This window comes from Mustela erminea, chromosome 8, assembly GCF_009829155.1.
Source record: "Mustela erminea isolate mMusErm1 chromosome 8, mMusErm1.Pri, whole genome shotgun sequence".
Classification (NCBI taxonomy): Eukaryota; Metazoa; Chordata; class Mammalia; order Carnivora; family Mustelidae; genus Mustela; species Mustela erminea.
In genome coordinates this window covers 79,293,394-79,317,078 of record NC_045621.1, presented here as the reverse complement: position 1 = coordinate 79,317,078, position 23,685 = coordinate 79,293,394, and the positions used below count along the sequence as shown (strand labels likewise).

Genomic DNA, 23,685 nt, shown 5'->3' with positions numbered 1-23,685 from the left:
AGAGATGGTGTGCAGTCATCAAGTGAGCAGGAAATATTCCTCCGGGGTGCAGTTGGAGCTAAGGCCGGTGGGCAGGAAACTAATTGGAAAATAGGAAACACATTTTCACGGTACAGGTGGACTGAAGCTAGCATACACTTCCAGGATACAAGAGGGCAGAAAATTATGGCTGAGAGTGGCAAGGGGTAAAAAAAAAAAACCTTCCAGGCTGAGGTAAACCAAGTTTGGAGGACAGGTGCAAGAAAGAAAGAAGCATCCAGAAATCATGAGCTGGCTGGAGGGCGCACAGTTCAGACATGTGGTGTTGGTATAGCAATGGTTTCATTGAGGTTGTCACTGAGCCAGGGCTCTTTCTCTGCATGTACAGCTGGGCTGTCCCCAACAGCACACATACTGGCAACAGTGAGAAGAGCTGGAAAAATAAAAATAGAAATGCATTAGAACCAGAAAGAGATGACCTCTTCTCCAAGTCCATACTTATATCACCCTATACTGACAAAAATTAATATCTTGCTGTTTTCAAAGGAGAAATCTTAAAAACTCCAGATTCATTATTGCAGAACAGGAAAGATAAGAGTGGATTTGGAGTTGAGAGGGAACAAACTGAGAGTTTGTATGCACATGGTCCTATTGGGATATCAAACTTCGTGCTTTACCTCCTACCTCATGCAATAGCAGAAAGAAATCCCTAAATATGATTTTTGAGATCCTGATTCCAGTCAAGCCTGGGAAGACCTGGTCTTGAGAATTCCACTCATAGCAGTTATATTAATCTTTGGCTCTGGCTAAATTGAATTGTCTATTTGTCATCTGTACCTGAAAGACCCCTAATTGGTGCAAGAACAAATCTCCAAATAGAAAGATGGTATTGAAGATAATGAGTAAATCTTAAGCCTAAGATGTTTTTCATTATATTTCACTTAGAGACTTTCATTCCTTATAGGCAATTTCTTCATGAACTATAGTTTCTTTATTCACAATTATACATAACAGAGATTAAAACATCCTTTTATAGACTTTTGTAAGTCATCATATAAAGAGTTGGGAATTCATTACTCTCATCTTCAAAGAAATAAAACTGAGAAAACCAAAAATTATTGGTTTTTTTTGTTTGTGTGTTTTTTTTTTTATTTTTAATTTTTTTTAGATCCTTCAGATTGTTGAGATCGTAGGACAACAGTCCCTCAGAAATCTGGAGAGACGAGCAAGTAAAGACAACTATGGCCATGATCAACCTACCCGGAGCTGAAATACTAGAGCCAGTAATCGGTAAAAACACTTAACTGGTGATTTTGTTGAATTTGTGCAGGCTGAGCGTGTACTGGCTTGACAGATAAAGACTCCTGGGGCCCAATCTTAGTGGAGTTCCTAAAATTTGATGGGTTTTACCTTCAGCAACCCTACTAGGTACTCACTGAAAGTTGGAGAAAATCTCCCTAATATATAGGTCAGGAAGTGGAGAAAAGTACCCATTTTTGAAATATACTTAGAAAATAAGTAACCATTCTGAAATATGTCCAGAGCTGTCTCCATAACAAAACTTTAGTATCCAGGGGAGATGACTTTATCAGAGCATTATCTGACCTGGGGAAGGGCAATTAGATAACTCCTGAAGCCTCTAATCATTCTGTTTTATTATGTAAAGACAGAAGACAAAAAGGGAGGGAGGAGGATTATGAAATGCTTCCGAGTCACAGCCCATTGACTCAAACTAACCAAAAATGGAGATTTTAACTACTGAATTTAAATATTAATCAGATTTTAGAATAATTAAGTGGGAAACTTAAAATCACTGTAGTCACTATATTGAAGGTACCAATGCAAAAAAATAGGCAGCATGTACCAACAGATGCATAATGTAAGCAGAGAAACAAAGCAAGTTTCAGAAGGACGTGCTAAAAATCAAAGACTAAAAAAAATAAAGGATGACTTTTAAGAGTACATTAGCAGACTAAATCTGGCCAAAGAGATTATCAGTGAGCTTGAAACATGTCAGTAGAAAATTCCCAACCTGAATACCAGCAGATAAAAAATAAAAAATAGAAAAGATGATAATATCCAAGAACTGTGGGCCAATCATTAAAAACAAAACAAAACAACAACAACAAAAAACACCTATAGCTAATATCATACTTAACTTGAGAAACTAGATGTTTTTCCCCTAAAATCAGGAAAAAGACAAAGATGACCCCCCTTTACCACTCCTATTCAACTCTGTACTGGGGGTTCTATTTAATACTAGAAGGAAAAAATAATAGTAAGGTAACAAATTGGAAAAAAAAGAAACAAAGCTTCTTGTTTGCAGATGACGTTATTGCCCATGTAGAAAGTCCTAAACAATCAGCAAAACATTCTTGATTCAAAGTGAGTATAGCAAGGTCATGGCATGCGAAGTTAGTACACAAAAGTCTATTGCTTTTCTAAATGTCAGCAATGGATAATTCAAATTTGAAATTAAAACAAAACTACTGGATCAGACTGCTCAGGCTGCCATAATAAAACACCACATACTGAGTAGCTTAACAGAAATTTATTTTGGGGGACTGCAAGTCCAAAATCAAAGTGCTGGCAGGGTAGATTTCTGGTAAGAACTATCTCTGTGGCTCTCTATGGTTTTCTCACTGTCTTCACAGGGCCTTGTCTCTGAGTGTGCACACTCCTTGTACCTCTCATCTTCTTATAAAGAAATTAGTTCTGTTGGATTAGGACTCAACCCTTATAACTTCATTTAACCTTAATTACCATCTTAAAGGCCCTGTTGCACAATATAGTCACAAGGGGAATTAGGACTTCAACCTATGAGTTTTGGGGGAATAAAATTCAATGTATAACAACCACTTACATAAGGACAATAAAAATGATGTATAAATAAATTTAGGATTAATAAATGGAAAGAGATAAAAGATGGTCTAAGTAAATGGAGAAATGTTTTATTTTCTTGAGTAGAAAGACACACTATTATTAAGATGTCAATTTGCCTGATTTGAGCTATGGAGTCAACACATTCCAATCAAAATCTCAGCAAACCGTTTTGTGAATATTGACAAACTGATTCTAAATTTTACATGGAAAGCAAAAGGCCTAGAAGAGCCAGCACAATCTTGAAGAAGAAAAGAGTTGGAATACTGACAATATTCAACTTGAAGAGTTACTATAAAGCTACAGTAACCAAGATAGGGTGATACATACAGATGAAGAACAGATAAATAGATCAATAGAACAACATAAAGAGCCCAGAAATAGACTCCCACAAATAACACAAATCCCCTGAATGTTTACAGCTTTATTCACAATTACCAAAACCTAGAAGCAACCAATCCATCTTCCAATATGTGACCGGGCTGTGGTACATCCATGTCATGGCACATGGGTGAGGATTTAAAAGTATAAGCTATCAAGCCATAGACATATACGAATACAACTTAAATGCATCTTGTTTTGTGAAGAAGTCAGTATTGAAAAGCTACATACCGTATGATTTCAATTGTATAACATTCTGCAAAGGCAAAACCAGAGAGAAAGTAAAGAGATCAATGCTTGTCAACTGGTGGTGGGGGGGGGGGGGAGGTGGGCATCAGTAGATGTATACATCCTAGGCATAAGTTAATCTTATTATTAACTCTGACAAGGAGGATTTCAGTCAGCTGAAATGTATCCAAAATAAAAAGCTCAATTTCGTAAGATACAAACAGTAAGGAAGATTTATTATTTTGTACATCAAGGGTTCTATGGATAAGGAGTGGCCACGTGGAAAAAACAAAACAAAACAACTATTGGGTAGACATCAGGAAGCATCCTATAATAATTTATGTATTACCCACCATTGTGGCATTATGTGGAATATGGCCTTGTGACTATAATTTGTTTTAAAACTAGCTCAATAATGCATACATTTTTGCCTCTTCCTTGACAACTTTGTATAGTTACAATGTCTATAGTGTTGTTTATTTTAATCTCCTCATTTACTTTTGCCTCTAGAGAAAGAATAGTGTTTTGTTGGCACACAGTTGTACCTGACTTTCAGTCATATTATTTCTGCAGTATATCTCAGTTGGGGTGCCAGAGATTTATAGCAAAGGCATAACACTATTATTAAATCCATTCTACTTTTCCAAGAGCATCGTGAGACTGAAGCTAAAAGGAGTAAAGGCTATATTGCTTTTCTTATAAACATTTCTTTTTCTAAAAGACTATGACCAATGCTATTAATCTCACTCATTCACAATATATTTTTATGTCCAGACTAACTGTCAGGATAAAAATTGTTTCAAGTCAAAGTTAATAAATTAGAATTTTGGAAAATATATTTATATTTTAGATGAACAAAACCACTGTTAGTTTCTATTTTTAGAATTTATAAATTATAAAGATGAACAGAGAATCACTTAAAATCTATGCATAAATAATTAGTATATAACACATCTGAGATACCCTATCTTCTGAATCCAGAGGGTGCCAGAATATAATATGTATTATATACTAGTTACCATTCCAGACATATGTTCTCTTTTAAAAGATTTGAGCCAATTATTTTAAATTGAGTGCTATTTTGAGCATTATTATAATTTCTTATTAAGGTTTCCTGGATCAGGATATACAGGGATAGGTAAAGGTATAATTTAGAACAAATAATGTAATTCCTTATAAAATATGGTGATCCATTTCATTAAGCATTATTTAATCTGGCTTCCTGCTTATAATGGGGGAAAAAATCCCTATTACAGGACGATACTGCTGTTAAGGATTATACTCCTATTTATTGTAACAGCTAGAAAAGAAAAAATTAGGTCTCTGACCCACTTCCAATTTAGTACCCTCTTACTCCCCACAAAAGGATTGTCTACCATATTTACAAAATGAACAAGGATAACATATCGTTTTGTGGCTTATAAAGGAACTTCTCAAACATCTAAACTCTCTTTGTTTATTGGTTGAAAGAATTCTAATTTACAAGGCTTTAGTTCCTTCTTTCACCATTGTTTAAAGTGTTACTTCCCCTTTCTGTCTATCTCTGTTCTAATTGTTGGGACTTTGCAAATGAGAGATCCCAAATAAGTTTCAAAAGTGATGGTTTACATGAGGGGATCTGTACACAAGGTGTTCTGGCTGATCTCTGGTATCCTCTCTGTAATACTGGTCACTAGGGACTTATTTATTTTGTGAGTCAATGCCTTTGCTGTGGCCCCAACACCTTGACATTTTGGAATTATTATGCTTGTCATCTATAAACATATAAATACAATTAAAGAAAAAAGTTACATTTGATATATAAAATTATCATTATAATATTTTTTCTGTTCTGAATAAAGTGTATTCTAAGACATAGAAATAATTTTTCTTCAAATATTTTGAGACTAGCATTTCCTTTAATTTTACCTTTTTTTAAGATTTATTTATTTATTTTAGAGAGAAAAGGACAGACACATAGTTCAGGAAGGACTAGCAGAGGGAGTGGGAGAAAAAGAATCTTTAGCAGACTCTCTGCTGAGCGAGGAACCCCACAGTAGGCTTTATCCCACGACCCCGGAGATCATGACCCGAGCCAAAATCAAGAGTCAAACAGTTAACCAACCGAGCCCCCCAGGCACCCGTAAGTATACTTCATTCATGGAAAAGAGAATCTCTTAGAGAAAGTGACTGAAATAAAAAAATAACAAGAATAAATGTAAACCAATAATAAATGATATAAACAATATTATATGGAATCCTTTCAATCAAAAGCTGTGAGGGTTTTGAGATTTAACTTACCACAAAGGTTACAAGCTGACCTGCTACCATTTCATGGGTTATGATAGACGCAGGAGACTCTAAGGTTAGTGGTGAAGGACAATACGTACTCACAGGAATGGCCTGAGTATCAGCATTTTCATGCAGCTTCTCTGAACCCCAATTCCAATAGGTTTATATGAAAAAGAATCAGATGACATCTGTACCTAATTGCTTGCATTGAATAAGAGAAATTCTGAGTCTAGAGGACCTGATAAATATATTTTTTAAAACAGACAGTAAGCATGCTTATCCTTTTTTCTAGAGAAACTATCATTCTTTTCCAATGTGTTTATTATTCAAACATTGTTAAAAATGATTCAAAACTAAAAGCAGTCAGTGCCTCACTTACAAAGCATGAAAAAATGTGAGGGACATGAGGAGAATTATCTTTTACCTTATAAAAGTATAAAAGTATTTTCATAGTATCTTCTCTTAAGATAAAGTAATTTTTGGAAACTTTTGAAGGCAGATAGTAGGAAAGTCAAATAAGCCCTATTTGAAAACAAAAGAGGGTGCCTGAGTGACTCAGTCCTTACGTGTCTGCCTTTGGCTCAGGTCATGATCCAGCATCCTGGGATCCAGCCCCACATCAGGCTCCCTGCTCAGTGGGAGGCCTGCTTCTCCTCCCACTCTCTCTGCTTTTGTTCCCTCTTTCCCTGTGTTTCTCTCTGTCAAATAAATAAATAAAATCTTTTAAAAAGGAAAGAAAATCCTCTGTACTAAAAAAAAAGAAGAAGAACAAAGAAAAAAGTGTGATATGGTCCGAATGAGTGAAAGTATAAAGGAAAAAGAGGAAATAAAGCCTGTATAGCAGACACTGGAATTTCTTTCACTCTGTGTGCGCCACTTCCCTGGCCTCTCTATAATTGTATGTCGAAGGGTCTGTACCAGCAACTCTTTTCCGAGAACTTCCCTTGGAATACTTATGCCACTCTGCCTACACTTGCAGAGAGTTGAAAGAGGCTGAGAGTTTGTGTTTCCTGAAGGCTACTCTTACCCAAAGATTGATTGGTGCTTGAATTGAAAACTCACTATGCTTCTAATCAAGACAAACACTCAAGAGGAGCTTACACTTCCAAGTTTTTCCGTAGACATCATGTGTTTGTTTTTTTTTTTCTCTCTGTGGAACTTTCTGGAAATAACATATTTCTTGATTTACATTTCTTTTCTGTTTTTCCTATTACCTTTCTCCTGAAAGCACTTTTTAAATAAGTCATTTTCACAGACATTCTTATCTCAGATTCTGCTTCTGATTAGCCATGAAAAAGAGGCAGGAAAGATTAAAAAAAATGATAGCTGCCATTATCGAGTGCTTACTATATGCCAGCGCTGTGTAAACACTTGATTTTATTATCCTTTTGACAAAACTGTGAGGTAGGTATTATCTTTCTATTTTACTTAGGAAAAAGAGAGGTCCAGAGAGGTTAACCAAGCTGTCCAAATTCCACAGAAAGTAAGTGGCAGACCCTGGTGCTGGAGCCCTCTCCATTCAAAGAATGCATTTCTAAATACTATATGGTATGTTGTGAGGACATTGAGCTTCTCTCTTGCCCTTTTTGTCCCCAGCAGCGCTCTCACGCTCTCTCCCTCTCTCTCTATGTGTGTCTCTCCAGAATGTAGGAAATGTGGTTCTACAGTTAGTCTTCTGAACTTTACTCTTGAACTAAAAGAGCAGCTCTGAAGGTATTTTCATGAGCCTCTTGGTTGAAATGTTACCAGTTGAAGAATATAACCCAAGAAGATATTTTCACAGTGATGTGTATACATGGATTATGCTTTCCTGATGCTACTGATAGAGCTCTATTCCATAGTCACATATGCCATCGAAGAGTAACTTTGTAATCAGTGTTCCTCAGATATTACGGTGAATAAAAATGGAAGAATTTTCTCATTCACAGAGGTAGGAATTGTTGAGTCAAGCTTAGAGAAAATCCAGATCCACTTGGTGTCAACCCTAGAGGTTTTGACTCAACAAGTCTGCAATATAGCTCAGGCAACTACAATTGTATTATGGAATTGAATTATGGAAAGTCAAAAGAGGTGAATGAGAAAATCAATTAATAGTTTAAAAAATTCATCCTAAGATAGTGATATACTAGAAAGTATTTATAAATTCATTATTAATATTCCAATATTGTTCTTTCAAATTCTTGTTCTATTTTCTCATTGCCTTTTTCCTTTTTTTACCTTATTTTCAATATAGAGAAACTTCAGTGGGGGGCACAAGAGCTGATTCTTACAAAATCTTATATTACCAACGTGCCTGGGTGGCTCATTCGTTAAGCATCTGACTTCAGAGCATGTCATGATCCCTGGGTTCTGGGATGGAGCCCCACTGGGCTCCCTGATTTTTTGTTTATTTGTTTGTTTTTGTTTAGATGGATATTTTGCTAAATTCTAACTCACCAGGCTGATTGACACAAAAGGAGATCATCAGCGACTAACTGAAATGACTTGATTGATCCTGAGTGAATGAGTCTTATATCCTCCCTCAAATCTCAACATGGAACTTGCCTTTATTTGACTATAGTACCTGTGTGGATCAGAAGAGGAATAGAGAGCCTGTAGTCCAGTCCTGGTGCTCCCATTCTACAGAAAGTTCAAAATGCCATGTATAACCCAACTTATTTAAAATTAATTTCCTTTTTTAAATAAAACCATTACAGATGGCCTTATAAATTATAAACATGTCTTAAGTTATAGTTCACTAATTAAAGGAAAAAAGCAAAGCAACCATGAAGACACAAGGGAAAATGAAAGTCCCACTGTCTTCTAAGAAATAATATTCCAGAGAAGTTTTTCTTAACATTTTGATTGGTCAATGAAAGAGTGAAGGGGAAAAATAAGATTATTAAATGTATTGAGTTATATGATTAAAAGGTGAAAACAAACAAATGACTTTATGAAACTGATAAATTGTGAATTATTTTAATCTGTTATCTCAGTGAAAGCATGTTAAGTGATAAAAAATATGAAATATTTGACCCTTATCATATGATACCAAGTTAAAGATATTCAATACACTGAAATTTATATTCATTGTGAATTATGAAAGAACAGATATCACATATAAAGTTAAAATATTAGACCTTAAAAAAAAAAAACTCTGACTTCCTTATACCTATTTCCCATATTGTTCAATGAATGCTTTGGGGGCTTATGTGTACCCACAATTGTTTCTCATATAGTACAGTATGAGTCTAATCCAGCTTTTTTTATATAATGATGTTTTCTCACATTGCTCAAATTCAACTGTGTTATATATGATGATTATTGAAATTAGAGTATCAAAACTGACAAAAATGGCTTAGGTCACTAAATGAAAAATGCAGCTCTTATTTACTCTTATGTACTTAACTGCTTATCGCTATTGGCAACTCTTAACTCTTTTACTTGGAAACCATCTCTTGCCATTATTTCCATGGTACTATAATTCTCTAGTTTATATTCTTCTCTGTGAACTCCTTAGTTTCTTTCTCCTCTTTTCAAGCTTAAATGTTGATTGTTATTTCCAGGATCCACTTCTCTCTTTATATCCTCTCCCAGGGGCTAATCTTAAACCTTCTAACACTTTAATTAAAATGATCGGGGTGATGATTTCAAAGTAATTTTCTTTAGTGTATACTTCCCTTGAACTTCAGACCTGTGTAGTAGTTTCTTTTCCCCCCCAATGATCTGTTTTTCCATCTGAGTGATCAAATTCTTCATTTCATATTTTCCATGAAACTGAATCCCAACAGAGAATGTGAACATAATAGGCTGTATTGTAGGATGCCTTTACACTTATTTTCACTACTGTTGATAATTTTCTTGCCAAGATTCAGATTTGTTGATTCTCAAATCACTTTGTGCATGTTGCATTTATTATCATTACATAATTTAATTCAAGATTAAGTAAGATGAAGAAATATGAATGCAGAGAGATAGCGTGTATACCTGCAACAATGAAGTGTAATGCTTTTGAAATCCTAAGTTAAGGTGAGACGCAGAATAAATAATGTGAACTGTGGTGTGGGCATGGCAACAGGAAAAGACTGAAGAAAATAGTGAAAAAACATTTTGATTTGTTTATAGTGCACATGAGATAAACAAGTCTCGCAGTCATAGATGATTTATTTTGAGCATATACTACATAAAAAAAGATGATCAATTACTTCAGTGGATAAACAAATATTCAAAGAAAAGTCCTGGGCCTATAGTACAACATCGGTGAGTAAGATAATGTGACTTAATGTATGATTTTTAGACTGTCTCAGCATTCATGTATGCCTTAATGCGTACTTTCCCACTTGAAGCAAATAGCTGACAACAAACCAGTTCTGATGTTTCAGATAAGAGAATTTCTACTACATATTGAAATATTTGCAAGACTGCTCTCCTGGGATATATATCCTAAGTGCCTCAAATTCAATGTCTCTGAATCGTGAACATAGTCTTTTCCATTCCTCTAAGAGGGCTTTCAACTCTGTAAACTTTCTTCCATCCCTGTCTTCTGTCTTTCCGTACTTTGTGAATGACTGCATCAATCTGATGGCCCAAAACAGAAACCTAAATTTCATTTTAAAAATATCTCTCACTCTCTCCCAAAACTGCCCCTATAAAGTCAACTAAATAGCACCAGGTTATCTAACCAGAAGGTCATCTAATCCACATTACTTCTATTTGCTAGCTGCAGGCTTAAACTGTTTTATTCTTCTGACATCCTCAACGGTCCCTAACTAATGCGTCCACATTGGCCCATTCTCCTGTGTAATCCTAGTGAGATTTCTCATCTGCCACTCTCATACAAAGAGTTTAAAAACTGTTAATGACTATCATCCCAGCTATAAAGTCCTAATGATCTATCTTTGGCATTTTTTAATTTTAGCCTCACCTACCAAAATTTCCCTTTTGCTCTTTTGTTCCTTTAATTTACTATAATATCTATCATAAGGTAATATTTATGACATGTGTTATATTCCATAACCCTTCTTATTAAAATTGACTCTTTAGTTATCTACTTCCTTTTTTTGACTTTAAACTCAATGTTGAGTGGCTTTATTTCTTTCTCCATCTCTCCAGAGCTTTCAGGTCCTTGGGACATTTTAGATGTAAATGATTATAAGAGACAAGTTTGCCTAAATGAGGTGTTAAATTGAAAGGGTATCACAAAGAAGAGTGTAGTATAGTCATAGGCTGAAATTTTATTATTAGACATAAATACTTAATTCCATCTTCTCATCACTGATCAAAACTGAGGACAAACAACCTTGGCTGAATATGTATTCAATTATTAACGAGAATAGTGTCATGGCATTTTTCATGGAAGACCTAAGGAAACGAGATTTATTGATGATATGAAAAAGGAAGGCATCTTACAATTCTCCAAGCAGTTAGGAACTATGTTTTTCAATCTTAAACTACATGTACCTGAGAATATATCCCATTCCTCCTCTTGATAGTGACTGTGGAAAGACAGAGAGTAGCATCCTGTTAAGAAGACAACATCTAGGAATTCCAGACACAGACCACCCTTGGGAGGGTGTGTGTGTGTGTGTGTGTGTGTGTGTGTATGTGTGTATTCCACAAAGGATGCCTAGAGAGACCAAAACATTTTCTGCAGACTCGGAATACCAATGCCATGAGCTCTGCACTCATGTGAAATTAGGAGTGGCTCCCAGATAGGAACAGTTTGCCAGTACTCTCCCTAGATGCTAATGCTAACTGAATGATTTGGACTTCAAAAATGTATTATTTGCTGAAGCAGGAATGGCACTTAGTATCACTGAAAACAAGATAAAAATCTGAAGGTGAGAAAAATCTAGCACATCTGAGAGCAAGTGAACCCGCTTAGATACTCCTCTTGGAGAGAGAGAAGCATTGTCAGAGGGACCATGTCCAGAAGTTCCAGGCAGTTATTAGCATGCAGTATAATATGCACTGATTCCCAGGGAAAAGGAAGCAAGCATACAGTACTATAAAGCAGCTTCTCGGGGAAATTGGAGGGAGGGAGACAAACCATGAGAGACTGTGGACTCTTGGAAACAAACTGAGGGTTTTAGAGGGGATGAAAGTGGAGGGTTTGGTGAGCCTGGTGGTGGGTATTATGGAGGGACATATTGCATGGAGCACTGGGTGTGGTGTATAAACAGTGAATTTTGGAACACTGAAAAAATTAAATTAAAAAAAATTATAACACACACATAAACACGCACACACACACACACACACACACACACACAAATAAAAAATAAAGCAGCTTCCAAGTAACAACTCATGAGATTTAGAACAACAACAACAACAAAACACTTCCTATCACTAAGCTCTGAGCTCACAGTTTATGGGTGGATTTAATTTAAGTTTGTGTATAGAAGTACTATAATGTGTTATTTTTTCATGTAGAGAAAATTTTATTTTTTTATTCCACTTAAAACTCCATATTCAAAGCCATTTTAAAAAACATCTTTACTATTAGTAAACTCATTTTCCAGTCAAAATGCATAAGCTATTCTTGACATAGATGTGGACTCCAGCAACTTGACAATGTAACCATAATCAGCTTTAATAGCTACCTCCAGCTGTAGCTACGTTTACCAGGATACAAATGCATTTCTAGAGAGTCCCCTCTATGTTGTCATGTTTAGAAATTATGCATATGATAAAAATAATGTATGTCTTGTGAATACTGGAAAAACATTCTGATTCTCAATTTCACAAATGAATCTTTGTTTAGCAATTCAAAAAGATACTGTCAAAACAGTGTTATATGTTAACACAGCAGAAAGGGAATCATATTGGCAATTCTTGGGCATACAAAATGCAGTTAAAGTTGCTAGTACCTAAAATGTATTTAAAATATTACATTATGTTTCACTTTACCTAAGAAACAGTGTAACTTCACCAAGGTCATAGTCAGAATAGTTGCATTTCAGGAGGGAAAATAGAAATCTCATCTCAGCAGAACATACTTCTATCATTTCTATCATTTTTGTTTCAAGAAAACTGTTCTGGGGATGGAAGCCTCTTAACAAAATCTATCACCAGTTTTAGTTTTATCAATTTAATGTGAGGATTAATGTCTTACAAACTTTCATAAGTTAAAAGAATAGCCACTTGTAAAATAATTTTGATTTAAAAAAAAACATTGAAAATGTAAGTAGACTAGTTGAAACTCAAAACATTAATCTGAAACCTAGTTTTCAAAAGTGTGTTGTAAATTTAATATAGGCTGCAACATTAAGGTACCTAAAATATTGGGTTTTTAGAAAATCCCTCTTCTTGAGTTTAAGATACGATGGCAATTTGTTAATAAGAAGCTAATGTGTACTATAAGTGAATGAACATTTAGAACTGACACAATCAACTTAGGTACAGAGGTTAGTTTCAATAAGTACAATTAGGAGAATAAAGACACAGTGTTCAGGTAGCAAGTTTAGGCAATAAAAAGAGGCTGGATCATTTGGGAGCAATGTAAAAGGGAACAACACAAAAACAATGTAACTGAGAGCGATACGAACACCAGGTGGCATGTAATTTCTTCAGGACACAATATGACAGTAGCTTGGAAGGAGCCGAAGATCTAGTGCTGTATAAAGTGGACCTTGGACTAAGTATGGTAACCAATGAGCTTGTTTATTCGTAGATAGGGTTTGCCAGCTAGCAGTCCAGTTGTTGAACTAAGGCAATGACCCAAGAGGAAATGGGCTGTTTTGTACACGGACATTAGAATCTTGCCTCTAGCTCACTAAATTTTAGTTCTTATAGAGTGTGATGAAAATTCAGTTCTGGGAATAGTTGCTGGTTATAAAAATTAAATATATAAGAGAATAGGAGAACCTGTTTGGAGAAAATTAAAGGGTATATCTAAGTCCTGCCTTCAAAACTCCTTCACTTAGTGTATGGGTACCTCTCAAAAAACTGATACTTCCTGCCTATATTACTTATAAATATATTAAAGAATAAAATAGAATTTATATTTGATGAGGGAATTAAAATAGTCTTAGAGATAATCAATATAAAAACATGGAAACAATATTAAACAAAAATTGTGATTAATTCCATGGAAATGTGATGGGATCTATATTTTAAAATCTAAAATTTATTTTAAATATTTTTAAAGATTTTATTTATTTATTTTAGAGTGAAAGTGAGAGAGAGAGCATGAGAAGGGGCAGGTCAGAGGGAAAAGGAGAAGTAGACTCTCCGAGAGCAGAGAGCCTGACACGGGCTCAATATGGGCAATCTGGGATGGATTGAGACCTGAGCAGAAGGCAGATGCTTAACTGACCGAGCCACCCAAAATTTATTTTAAATAGTATGAAGATACTGAAGATATAGAGAAGATGCTCTATAAAAACAATGGAGAGAAATTTATAAAAAAATAAAATGTAGCAATTAAAACCAGAATTTAAAAAAATGGAAAATAATAGTAAGATATGTGAACAATGTATTCAAAATATTAGCACAAAATGATACAACAGGTAAAAAATATTAGATTAACTAAAAGTAAGATTTTAGGAGATGAGACAGAAGCAAAGTGTGTTACACTCTTTTTTTTTTTTTTTTTTTTTTTTTTGGCTGGAGCTTCCAGGTTCAAGCAGATTCTCAGCTCATGTTCTCAAGTACTCATGGCTGAGGGCAGGTGCTAGTCTACAAGATGCATTTATGAATAAATAAAAGGATCTCGCTCGCTCGAGGCATTCAGCTCAGTGAGCAATGGTGCCTTTGTGTGGAAACAAAACAAAACAAAAGTCTCTTCCTCTGTACCAATGCAGACAGTGCTGCATAGGGGAGGGGGACACAATCTATGGCGCTGGTGGGTGGTGGGCTAGATTTCAGGCATGTTCGACACCCCAGAACATGTCGCACAGCTTTTTCCTGCTGCCTCTCATGCAGGATTGTCGGCCTCAGCTGATGATATAAGTAAGCCTTAAAGTTTTATCTAATTTTATTTGTGAGAGAAAATAAACAGTTTATTGGAAAGCATCCCTGGTGGCAACTTTCACTCCCAGGACAGTGGCTCAGCTAGGCAAATAAGCAGAGGGGAAAACAAGTAAAAAGAATGAGAAATGGAGACTGCCATACAGTGGGGAGAAAAGGGCATCAGTGAATATAAATTCAATCCATTTTGCTTGACTAATAATGAGATAGCAAACTGGATGGCTAAATATAGGATTTTGCAGGTTTGCTCTTTTTTTTTTTTTTTCCTGGACTTGAATATCTGAATAATAGGACACTTTTATTCATTTATTTATCCCCCAAATCTAAGGTCTAATGTTTGATGACAAGTACTAAAAGAAAGATGAAAGAAGATAGAAAGACAGACAGACAGATAGATGATAGACATAGTGAAGTTTATGCCTTCCTCCTGGGGTGGGATAAGGGTTCAAGTCATACTTCGATTATTAAACATGGAGTTCTATTTTAAATGATTCATAGCTCCTTTGAAAGGAAGTTCTTCAGGCCCCTGGGTGGCTCATTGCCTTTGGCTCAGGTCATGATCCTGGAGTTCATAAGTCAGTCCCGCATCAGGCTTCCGGCTCCATGCGGAGTCTGCTTCTCCCTTTGACCTACTTCCCTTTCATGCTCTCTCTCTCTCTCTCTCTCAAATAAATCAATAAAATCTGTATTTACTTATTTTTTTAATAAATAAAATCTTTTAAAAAATAAAGGAAGTTCTTCATGCTAAATGGTGTCTTGAAGTTCTAGTTTTTGGGGAAAATTACATTTTCATTTAAATGGATTTTGGATCATTTCAGAGTAAAAATGGATAATAGTTCTGGAACTTTGTAATATAGTCTGCATGGGTTAATTACATTCTTTCTAACTAATTTTCCCCCTCTCTTAGAGCAAACTTTAACTGATGGTTTCTTATGAGCCACATGTTATATTGCCTCAAGGAGCTCTTAATCTAGGGAGTTTGACAAAAAAGGTAATATATTCAACCCAATGTTGATAAGAAAATTTGGATACAGCATGTTATGTGACACTAGAGGACAGGAAACTAATTTATCTGGGGAGAGAGGGAACCTGGGGAAGAAGTCCAAAAAGACTTCCACTCAGGTGGAGTGTGACACATTACCAGTTATCTGACTAAAGATAAGTATGGGGAGGAAGGCATTCAGGATAACAGAACATGATCACACAAAGTTAAAAATAATTGTAACTAAGTAAATTAAAATGGCTTCTGAGGAGTGCTTGACTGGTGGTCCTGAATAGAGAGGAGGCCACCTAATTCACCATAGATTTTCCATGACATTCTTAAGACTCTGATGTATATATTGAGAATGGTTACAAATTTATAATACGTTTTAAAGTAGGGAAGTGTCATAAAAAGTTTGCGTTTTAAAATGTTTCCATGGCAGCAGAGGGCAGGATGGATAGTAGGAACGGGAAATTGAGGAAAGACACATTAATTTATAACACCAAGTAAGTAACTCAGCTTATGGTCTACTAGGACTAGAATGATACAGAGTGTACAGGCAGGAAAAAATTGAGAGAGAAAAAAAGTAAGGAAATAGAGCCAAAATGGTTCATTGATTGATTTGATGTAGGCATGACACTCTGGCTTTTGATTTGAAAAAAAAGGATTTTGAAAAAACACCTTTTGTTTGTTTGTTTGTTTTTTGTTTTTTATAATGGCATTCTTAGAGTTTAGAAACACAAGACTATGGCCAGGTTTCAGTGGTATCTGTAATAAAGGATCTTGAGTTTGAGTTTTGAGTTCAAATACTTGGCAGATATTCAGATTGAGACATCCTGTGGACAGTCTGATATTGCTATTCAACTCATAAAAGAATTTGGAGATACAACTATATCTATATACCCAAATAGCTAGATACATATGAAAGAGAGAGATGGTAGTTGAAGTTAGGAATGAGTCCCCTTACTGTCATCAAATTTGAATCCGTTTCTTATTTGGCTACAGTTACTTTTCATGTTCAGATTTATTCTATATTCCAAATCATTCATCTCTACAATAACAAATACTATAGCAATGCTTGTAACTAGCAGACTGGAGATGGTGTGTAAGAGATAGTATTGGAATAATTTAAATTTCCCAACATATAGAGGGTACAATAATTTATTCCTGGATAGGACTGGAATTTCAGCTCCAGAATTTATGAACAAGCCATCATCCAGGGCCCAAACCTACTGCCAGTGTATGCCTGTTCTCAAGCCTGACTCTTGCTACCATCAATATGCACATGCCTAATGGTCCCCTGACCGCCTCATTGCATGTTGAGTCTACCCTGACTTAACCTGATTGCTTTGCTCATTGTTGATTTTCACTCCATCAGCTTGACTCACTTGATTCTGGGGTTGATGTTTTCAGAATAAGTAACAAGGGTCTCATCATATATCCATTCTGAGTCCTCAGTGTATAACAGATGTCCCAACTGTGTAAGCATCTCTGATCAAATATATCAAGTATTCAGATGAATTATGTAGAATCTGAATGATGTTGACATGCTTAACTACCCTTCATTTCTTCTCCAGCCGTTGATATCCATGAGAACCAATTCATTTATCTGTCAAGTTGAGTTTCAATAGTTTTAACCGACAACTTACCTCCTCAAACTTTTCAGAAATCTATCATCTAACTAATAATTTGACCATAAACAAGCAAGCATATTCTGTTATGCGTAAGAGTTAAAGCATGCCTGACCATATCATTTAACAAAAAGAAATGGAGGAGAGCAACAGAATTTTGAAGAAAGAAATATAAGGAATGGTAACATGGAGAAAGAAAAGTGGGAGACACACACATGCAAATGATGTCTACAGTGAAACTGAGAAGGAAAAGATCAGAGAAAAAAGGACTTAAAGAATAAGAACAGGAGGTAAGAGACGAACATGTTGGGATGAGAGAAGATGACAAAAGAAGAAATTTTCCAAATTTAGTTCCCAATTTTGGAACATGTTTTCTCAGAACATTTGAAATGGAATTGCTTCCCTTACTATTTGTATCCTCCTTGGTCAATATAAAAAGGGCATATGCAGTCTCTCACAACCATTTTTCAGGAAAACATTGAAATCTATTATTATTATGGCAAATAATCAAGAAAGTAAACAACCTAGATTTCCCCCCTTATTTCTCTATTTAAAATAGAGCTTACTATTGATTATTCTGTGATGGGAATATGTATTTATACTCATTATTATTTAGGATAACCCATTCCTACAGTAGATATAGGAAATAGCATTTCTTCAGTAGAATATCACTTAATTGTTGCTCTCCCTTTGGAAGAACTCACATGGCCTCTCTGACGCTGAGATTCATTGCCAGGCTGCTATAATCCTTCCTCATTTCACATGGTTGGGTGGACTCCCTCGACTGGACACAAAGACTTTGTCTTACCCAGTGACATGGACTGGGGTAGATACATATTGGAAAGCATCCATATTGGAAGAATGTGACATTCCTAGTTTTCCTATTGAATAATTCTATTCTTTAGTACATGTAGAAGCCCTTGAGTGAATGATCAGGCAGAGGTCGTTGAGAATAAAGCAGACTCTGGAAGGGTGATGGAAATTTTCTAACAGTTCCTGGGTGATTTGGAAATACGATACAAACATCTCTCTAGATTCGCAGAAGGAAGGGCTATTTATTTACTCTCCTTCCCATTTCCAGATTCCCAATTAAAGAGTATATCCAGATACAGATTGTGTTTATGCCATTCTGCCCAAGATGTTATATATGGGGAGTGATTTATTAATTAAACCCATTCCTTAATCCATACCAATATTACTATATACATATATTTCCTGTATCAATTAAAAATAAACATAATACATTCGAGAATTCTGACATACAAAAATGTTGTTAGAATTCATATTGTTTATTTGCTATTTCTTGTCTACTAGTGCTGTTGCACAGTTCCTGAAAGAATACTAGGTACTTGCATATTTTTGAGTTATCCCCCCCTCAATACTAACATTACTTTAACATAATTTCCATGGTTTATTATCTAGAGGGCCAGTTGTTCAAGAAATATAGTAAACTCTGAGTATAAGCAACATTAGAACAAACAGAAAAACAAATGGTCCTGTTATACTTATTCCAAAGGAATGTATTACAGTTTAAATATTGATAGAGCTCCAAAGGTAATTTGTTGAGCCTCTGAGACTCAGAGATGCCAATGTACAGAAGAAACAATGTAAATCCAAAACCTACTGTTACTATACATTCCCAGGACAGTGAAACGAACTAAAACAAAGTTTGATTTACTTAAATACTTAACAAAAATTTATTGCAAGAGATATATTTCACTGAATTTACATTTTCAAGGAACATGGTACAAAACGTAGTGCCATCAGCTTTGTCTAAACATTAAATAGGTGCAAATACACAAAGGTTAAAAAAAAAATAAGGAGCATACTTTACAACATAAATTACAGTACTATAAATATATTTTATGTACATTATACATACTCTTAAGACACCATCTTAATATACAGCATATATTGTATTGGTTTGCAAACTATTCAGTGCCTTAATAATATTATATATCAGAAACTTAAGAATTTATTTGCATCATTACACTTACAGTAAATGATTTCATATCAATGAGGCCGTATTTTGGCTAGTTTATTTCCACCATTTAAGTAGGAAATTAATTATCCACTTAGATGAGCATTTACGCACATAGCAATCATTTTCACACGAACATTTTCTCTCCCTCCTATGGCGATGACTAGAAGAGGGGCTGTAGTGGGATGACAGTAGGGTGTGGGGAAAGCAGAGAAGGAAAGAGGGCATGGGGTAAAGATGGGAAAGCCAGATGGCTAGGATGAAGAACCGAAGCTGGGATGATTGGCATCTGAGGAGGAGCAACAAAAGGTGGCTGGTTCCCAGGACAGAGCCGGGGTCCGACTGGTCCTACTGAGATCTGAGGTAAGGATGTTCTGGTGAGAGCCGGAGCTTGGGACAGAAACTGTTGGTGGGGCTGAAGCACTTTGAAGGTCCCCGCGGCCGCGGCTGCTGCGGCGGCGGCGGCGGCGGCCGCGTGCTGCTGCAGAACCGCGTGGTGGAGCGTGGTTACAGAGGTAGAACAGAAGGGCTGCTGCAGAGGCAGAGGCTGCAGAGGTGTGCTAGGGGGTGGGAGAGCCGCTGCGGGAAACGTAAATTTGACCTTGTTGGCCAGCATGTTGGGCGGGAGGATGTGCTGGTAGACCTCGCAGGGCAGATTTCGGAATTTCTCGTGGTTTTCTATTGGGATCAGTAGTGCCTGTTCCGGTAAAGCTAAGGGAGCCAGGATTTGCTCCGTGGTTACAAAGGTGTGACCGCTGACGTGTGCTTCCTTGAACGGTAAGGGCGGCTGCGTGTGAAGGATTCCCGAATTAAAACGCAGCCACTCCGCGGGCGCCTCGTTCATCTTTCCTTGCGGGAGGGCCTCCGCCAGTTCGTAATGGCACAGGTGGGATTTCGGTTGTGGCTGCCTCAAGTTCCTTTCAGGGTGAGGCACCTTGAAAGGAATTGGCTTCTCCTGCATATTTATATCCTCACTTCTTTCTTTATGTTCCAGCAAGGCATTGTCCATTTCTTTTTTCGTTGGGGCGCAGGCTGCGTGGACAGATGTGGCATGTTCGTGGGAAGTGTCTGCCGAGGCCCCAGAAGTGGTTTCCAGCGCTAAAGGCTCAGCCCCTCCACTGGCTTCAGGAGGAAGGGGACTGCCTGGGTGCAAAATTTGCTCATCTTCTCCTTGATCTGTTTGGTCTGAGTTCTTACCAGGGTTCGCACTGTCTTGTGGTTTTGTTTCCCCTTTTTGGTCTTGGCTTACTAACTCATCCTGGTGACCTAAGGAAGAATTGCCTTTCCTGGGATAATCGGTGTTCTCTCTGAGTTCAAAAGCTTCCATTCCCGTATGGAATCGGCTTCTTTTTCTCCTCCGCTTCCTTTTAGGCTTACAGGGAGCAGAAGCCCGTGGTGGTCTCCAAAACTCCTCTGGTAAATAATTCTGTCGATTTAAGCTTTCATCTGAAGAATAAGAATATGAATGTTGTCTACGTTTTCGATGGAATCTTTCTGATTCGTTAATGAGAGAATTATAACCTCTTTTAACAGCCTGGTTCTGACTCAGGCAGCTCATGTCGTTTTGAAGAACTAGGCATCTGTGATCCTGACTGCAGCTGGACATTTTGGCTTTCCAACTACAGTAAGTTCTGGAGTAAGTTAAATTATGTTTCCCAGAATGTATCATTGTTGGATTGGGTTGTTCATTTAAAACAACCGAATTCTTTGTACCGTGATTTTTAGAACTGTTTGCATCATTACTATTATATTCAGTGTTCTGGGTTTTACACATTTCTTCATTGTCACTTATGTATATGGATGGTGATTTGGGCCTTTTATCAGGTAACTGATGTGAGTCCAATAATTGCTCTGCAGCTAGACAGTGCTTTTCTGAAATTGTTTCCAGTAGATTTTTCCTAGTTATATCAGTGTAACTATTTTCTGATTCCATTTTGAAGCTAATTTCTGATTCTTTGGTTTTCTCCCCATGGTGATGCTGACATAATTTTTTTCTTTTTTTCTTCCTTCTACTTTTATGGAACCAGTGTTCATGAGTATCTTTCAACCTTATTTTGTTATATTTCTCATCTGGAGTATCCTGTTTCATTTGATTTTTGGTAAAGTTGTGTTTTTTTGTTTTTCTGATCCTACAGGAAATATTTCTATTCCTTAGACCCATAGTCTCATTTTTTCCAGAATTACAGTTATTGAAGAGAGTATCATCAACCAGAGGAAGAGTGACTTGGGGGCATTCATTTCTGCTACCTCCAACATCATAATCAATGAGTCCCGCAACAGATGTGTTCTCGCATTCTGAAACTGGTCTCTTGCAATTGTCTTCTCCTTTCTGCTGAAAAGAAAGATCATTTAAGGGCAGCTTATTTTTGTATAGATTGTTGTTTAATTTAGTGGCCTTGAAGTCAAAACAGAGAGGATTACAACTATAGGAAATTGATGGTTGAGTAGTTGTATAAATCAACATTTCTGATGGCCACTGAAGGATTGTGGATCCATCTTTGTTAAGAACCGGTACAAAGGGCTCACATGGCCTTTTGGATAAATCTGTTTTTTTATGTAAGCTTATATTTTCCTCTTCAGAATTTGAAGGGGCCAACATCTCAGGGCCATAATTTTTATTTGCAACTTCAACTGTAGACTCATCATTATTCTTAACAGCTTCCTCTGTGGTAGCTTGCAAAGATAAGCAATCATTAGCTAAATCAAGAACTGTGGATTTATTTCCTAACAATTCAGAACTGTTATCACTCGTAGTTATGTCTTCATTAATAATAATATCTTCCAGTGGTATTTGATCTGCTAATGGGACTGAATTTTGGCAATTATCTGCATCAGAAGATAGAGGGATTTGAAACTGGCAAAATGAAGGTAATGCAAATGTATCTTTTTCACTAGAAACTTCTTTCATCTCTTGAGTTGGAGCAGTTTCTTTGTCAATGCACATTCCTTCTGGTGGAAGAAAAGAGTTAGCTTTCTCCTCAGAACTCAAAAGCACATCTGTTGGTGAAGATAGTTGAAGATGACAAGCACCAGGCACAAATCTACTTTTTCTGCTAAATCCTTTTTCCACAGAGGCGTCATCATTGTATTCAGAGAAGGCTGCAGCTGAGGACTCCAGCTTCACGGAAGCTTTCTTTGGAAATGCAAAAGAAAAGCCAATTTTGTGTCTGTGGATTCCTTGGGCTTGATCCCCAAGTTGGTTATTTTTTGCTGTAATATTTGCACTTTCTGGATCTGCAGCAACAGCGGTAACATCTTTAGTATTCTCTTCACTATGAATCAAAGTATATTTGAAATCTTCCTGGTTATTAACTGCATCCACAACAACTCTTTGGGAAATTTCATTACAATTTTCTTTCACAGTAACAGTTGTTGACTTGAACATGGGGCCACTTCCAGGAGCACTACAAAAAGAAAAGTGTATATTAGATCGGACACTTTTGACAAAAAAAATCCAAACATTTATATTTTAGAAATGTCATTATAAGATTTCTTTTTCAAATTTTAAAATCTTCGTAAGAGAATTACTTTCATATAGCATAGGTCCCTTCCTTAGAGCTACAACTGCATTTAATTATTGTTACTATTTGGGATAACTTGGTCCTGCTGTGTTGAAGTTACTTTCACTGTCGTTAACAGCTGTGTCGAGGACACTCCTGTGCTCTCAACTCATGCTTCCTGATCAAGTTTCTTTAGACTCATGGTCTCTTCAGTGGTATTTTGGAGTATTGTAGAATTGCTAAAGTAAAATTATTTAAATTTGCCAATACTTAATATCATTAATACTATATGGAGAATATGAACAAAGTTTAAAAAAATTATGACTTCAGAAGGGCTGGGGATTCAGTTCAATAATTCAATCCAGCCAGTATTTAGTGAAGTCTACCCCAGGCCAAGGAGAATGTTGCAGTGCAACATTAACATAACTAAGAGATAATACTAACTTCAGAAATTTTTTTAGACTTGTTATTCTTAATATTTAAAAATTACCCTGAAGTTAAAAATAATATCATAATATATAGTAAGTATAGGACAAATGATTACTTAAGATATAATTTCTATTTGTCATTGCAGTACACCGTAAATAGTGGGTTCTTAATACAAAGAAGATACTATACTGTCTGGCATATAAAAAAGGGGCTACCTGAATATCATCTTTACTGAAACAGAATCACGGTGTGCAGAATTTTCCATTCTATTAAAGTTAGTTTCTTAAAAGTTATAAATGCCCCATAATTTTTTTAGCTGAATATTTTCTTTACCTAATCTTTAACACAATGGGCTATTTCACTACCATATTTGATATTAAGAAAAAATACTGTCTTATACTTTGCACATCTTCAGAGGCCCCAAATTAAAGGGAAAAGTGTGTGTGTGTGTACCATGAAATATGTACTATTGTT

The 23,685-nt window shown here is 36.1% G+C and overlaps 1 protein-coding gene across 2 annotated transcripts in view; it reads right to left on the bottom strand.

The window, feature by feature from the left end:
• Positions 1-18,194: 18,194 nt before the first annotated feature.
• Positions 18,195-23,685, bottom strand: part of ZNF804A (zinc finger protein 804A) — a 299,904-nt gene continuing 294,413 nt past the window's right edge. For both annotated transcript variants that reach the window (XM_032356162.1, XM_032356163.1), the window contains one exon: positions 18,195-22,686. In XM_032356162.1, the coding sequence (XP_032212053.1) occupies positions 19,446-22,686 (3,241 nt within the window). In that variant the 3' untranslated portion in view covers positions 18,195-19,445. The remainder of the gene's footprint in view (positions 22,687-23,685) is intronic.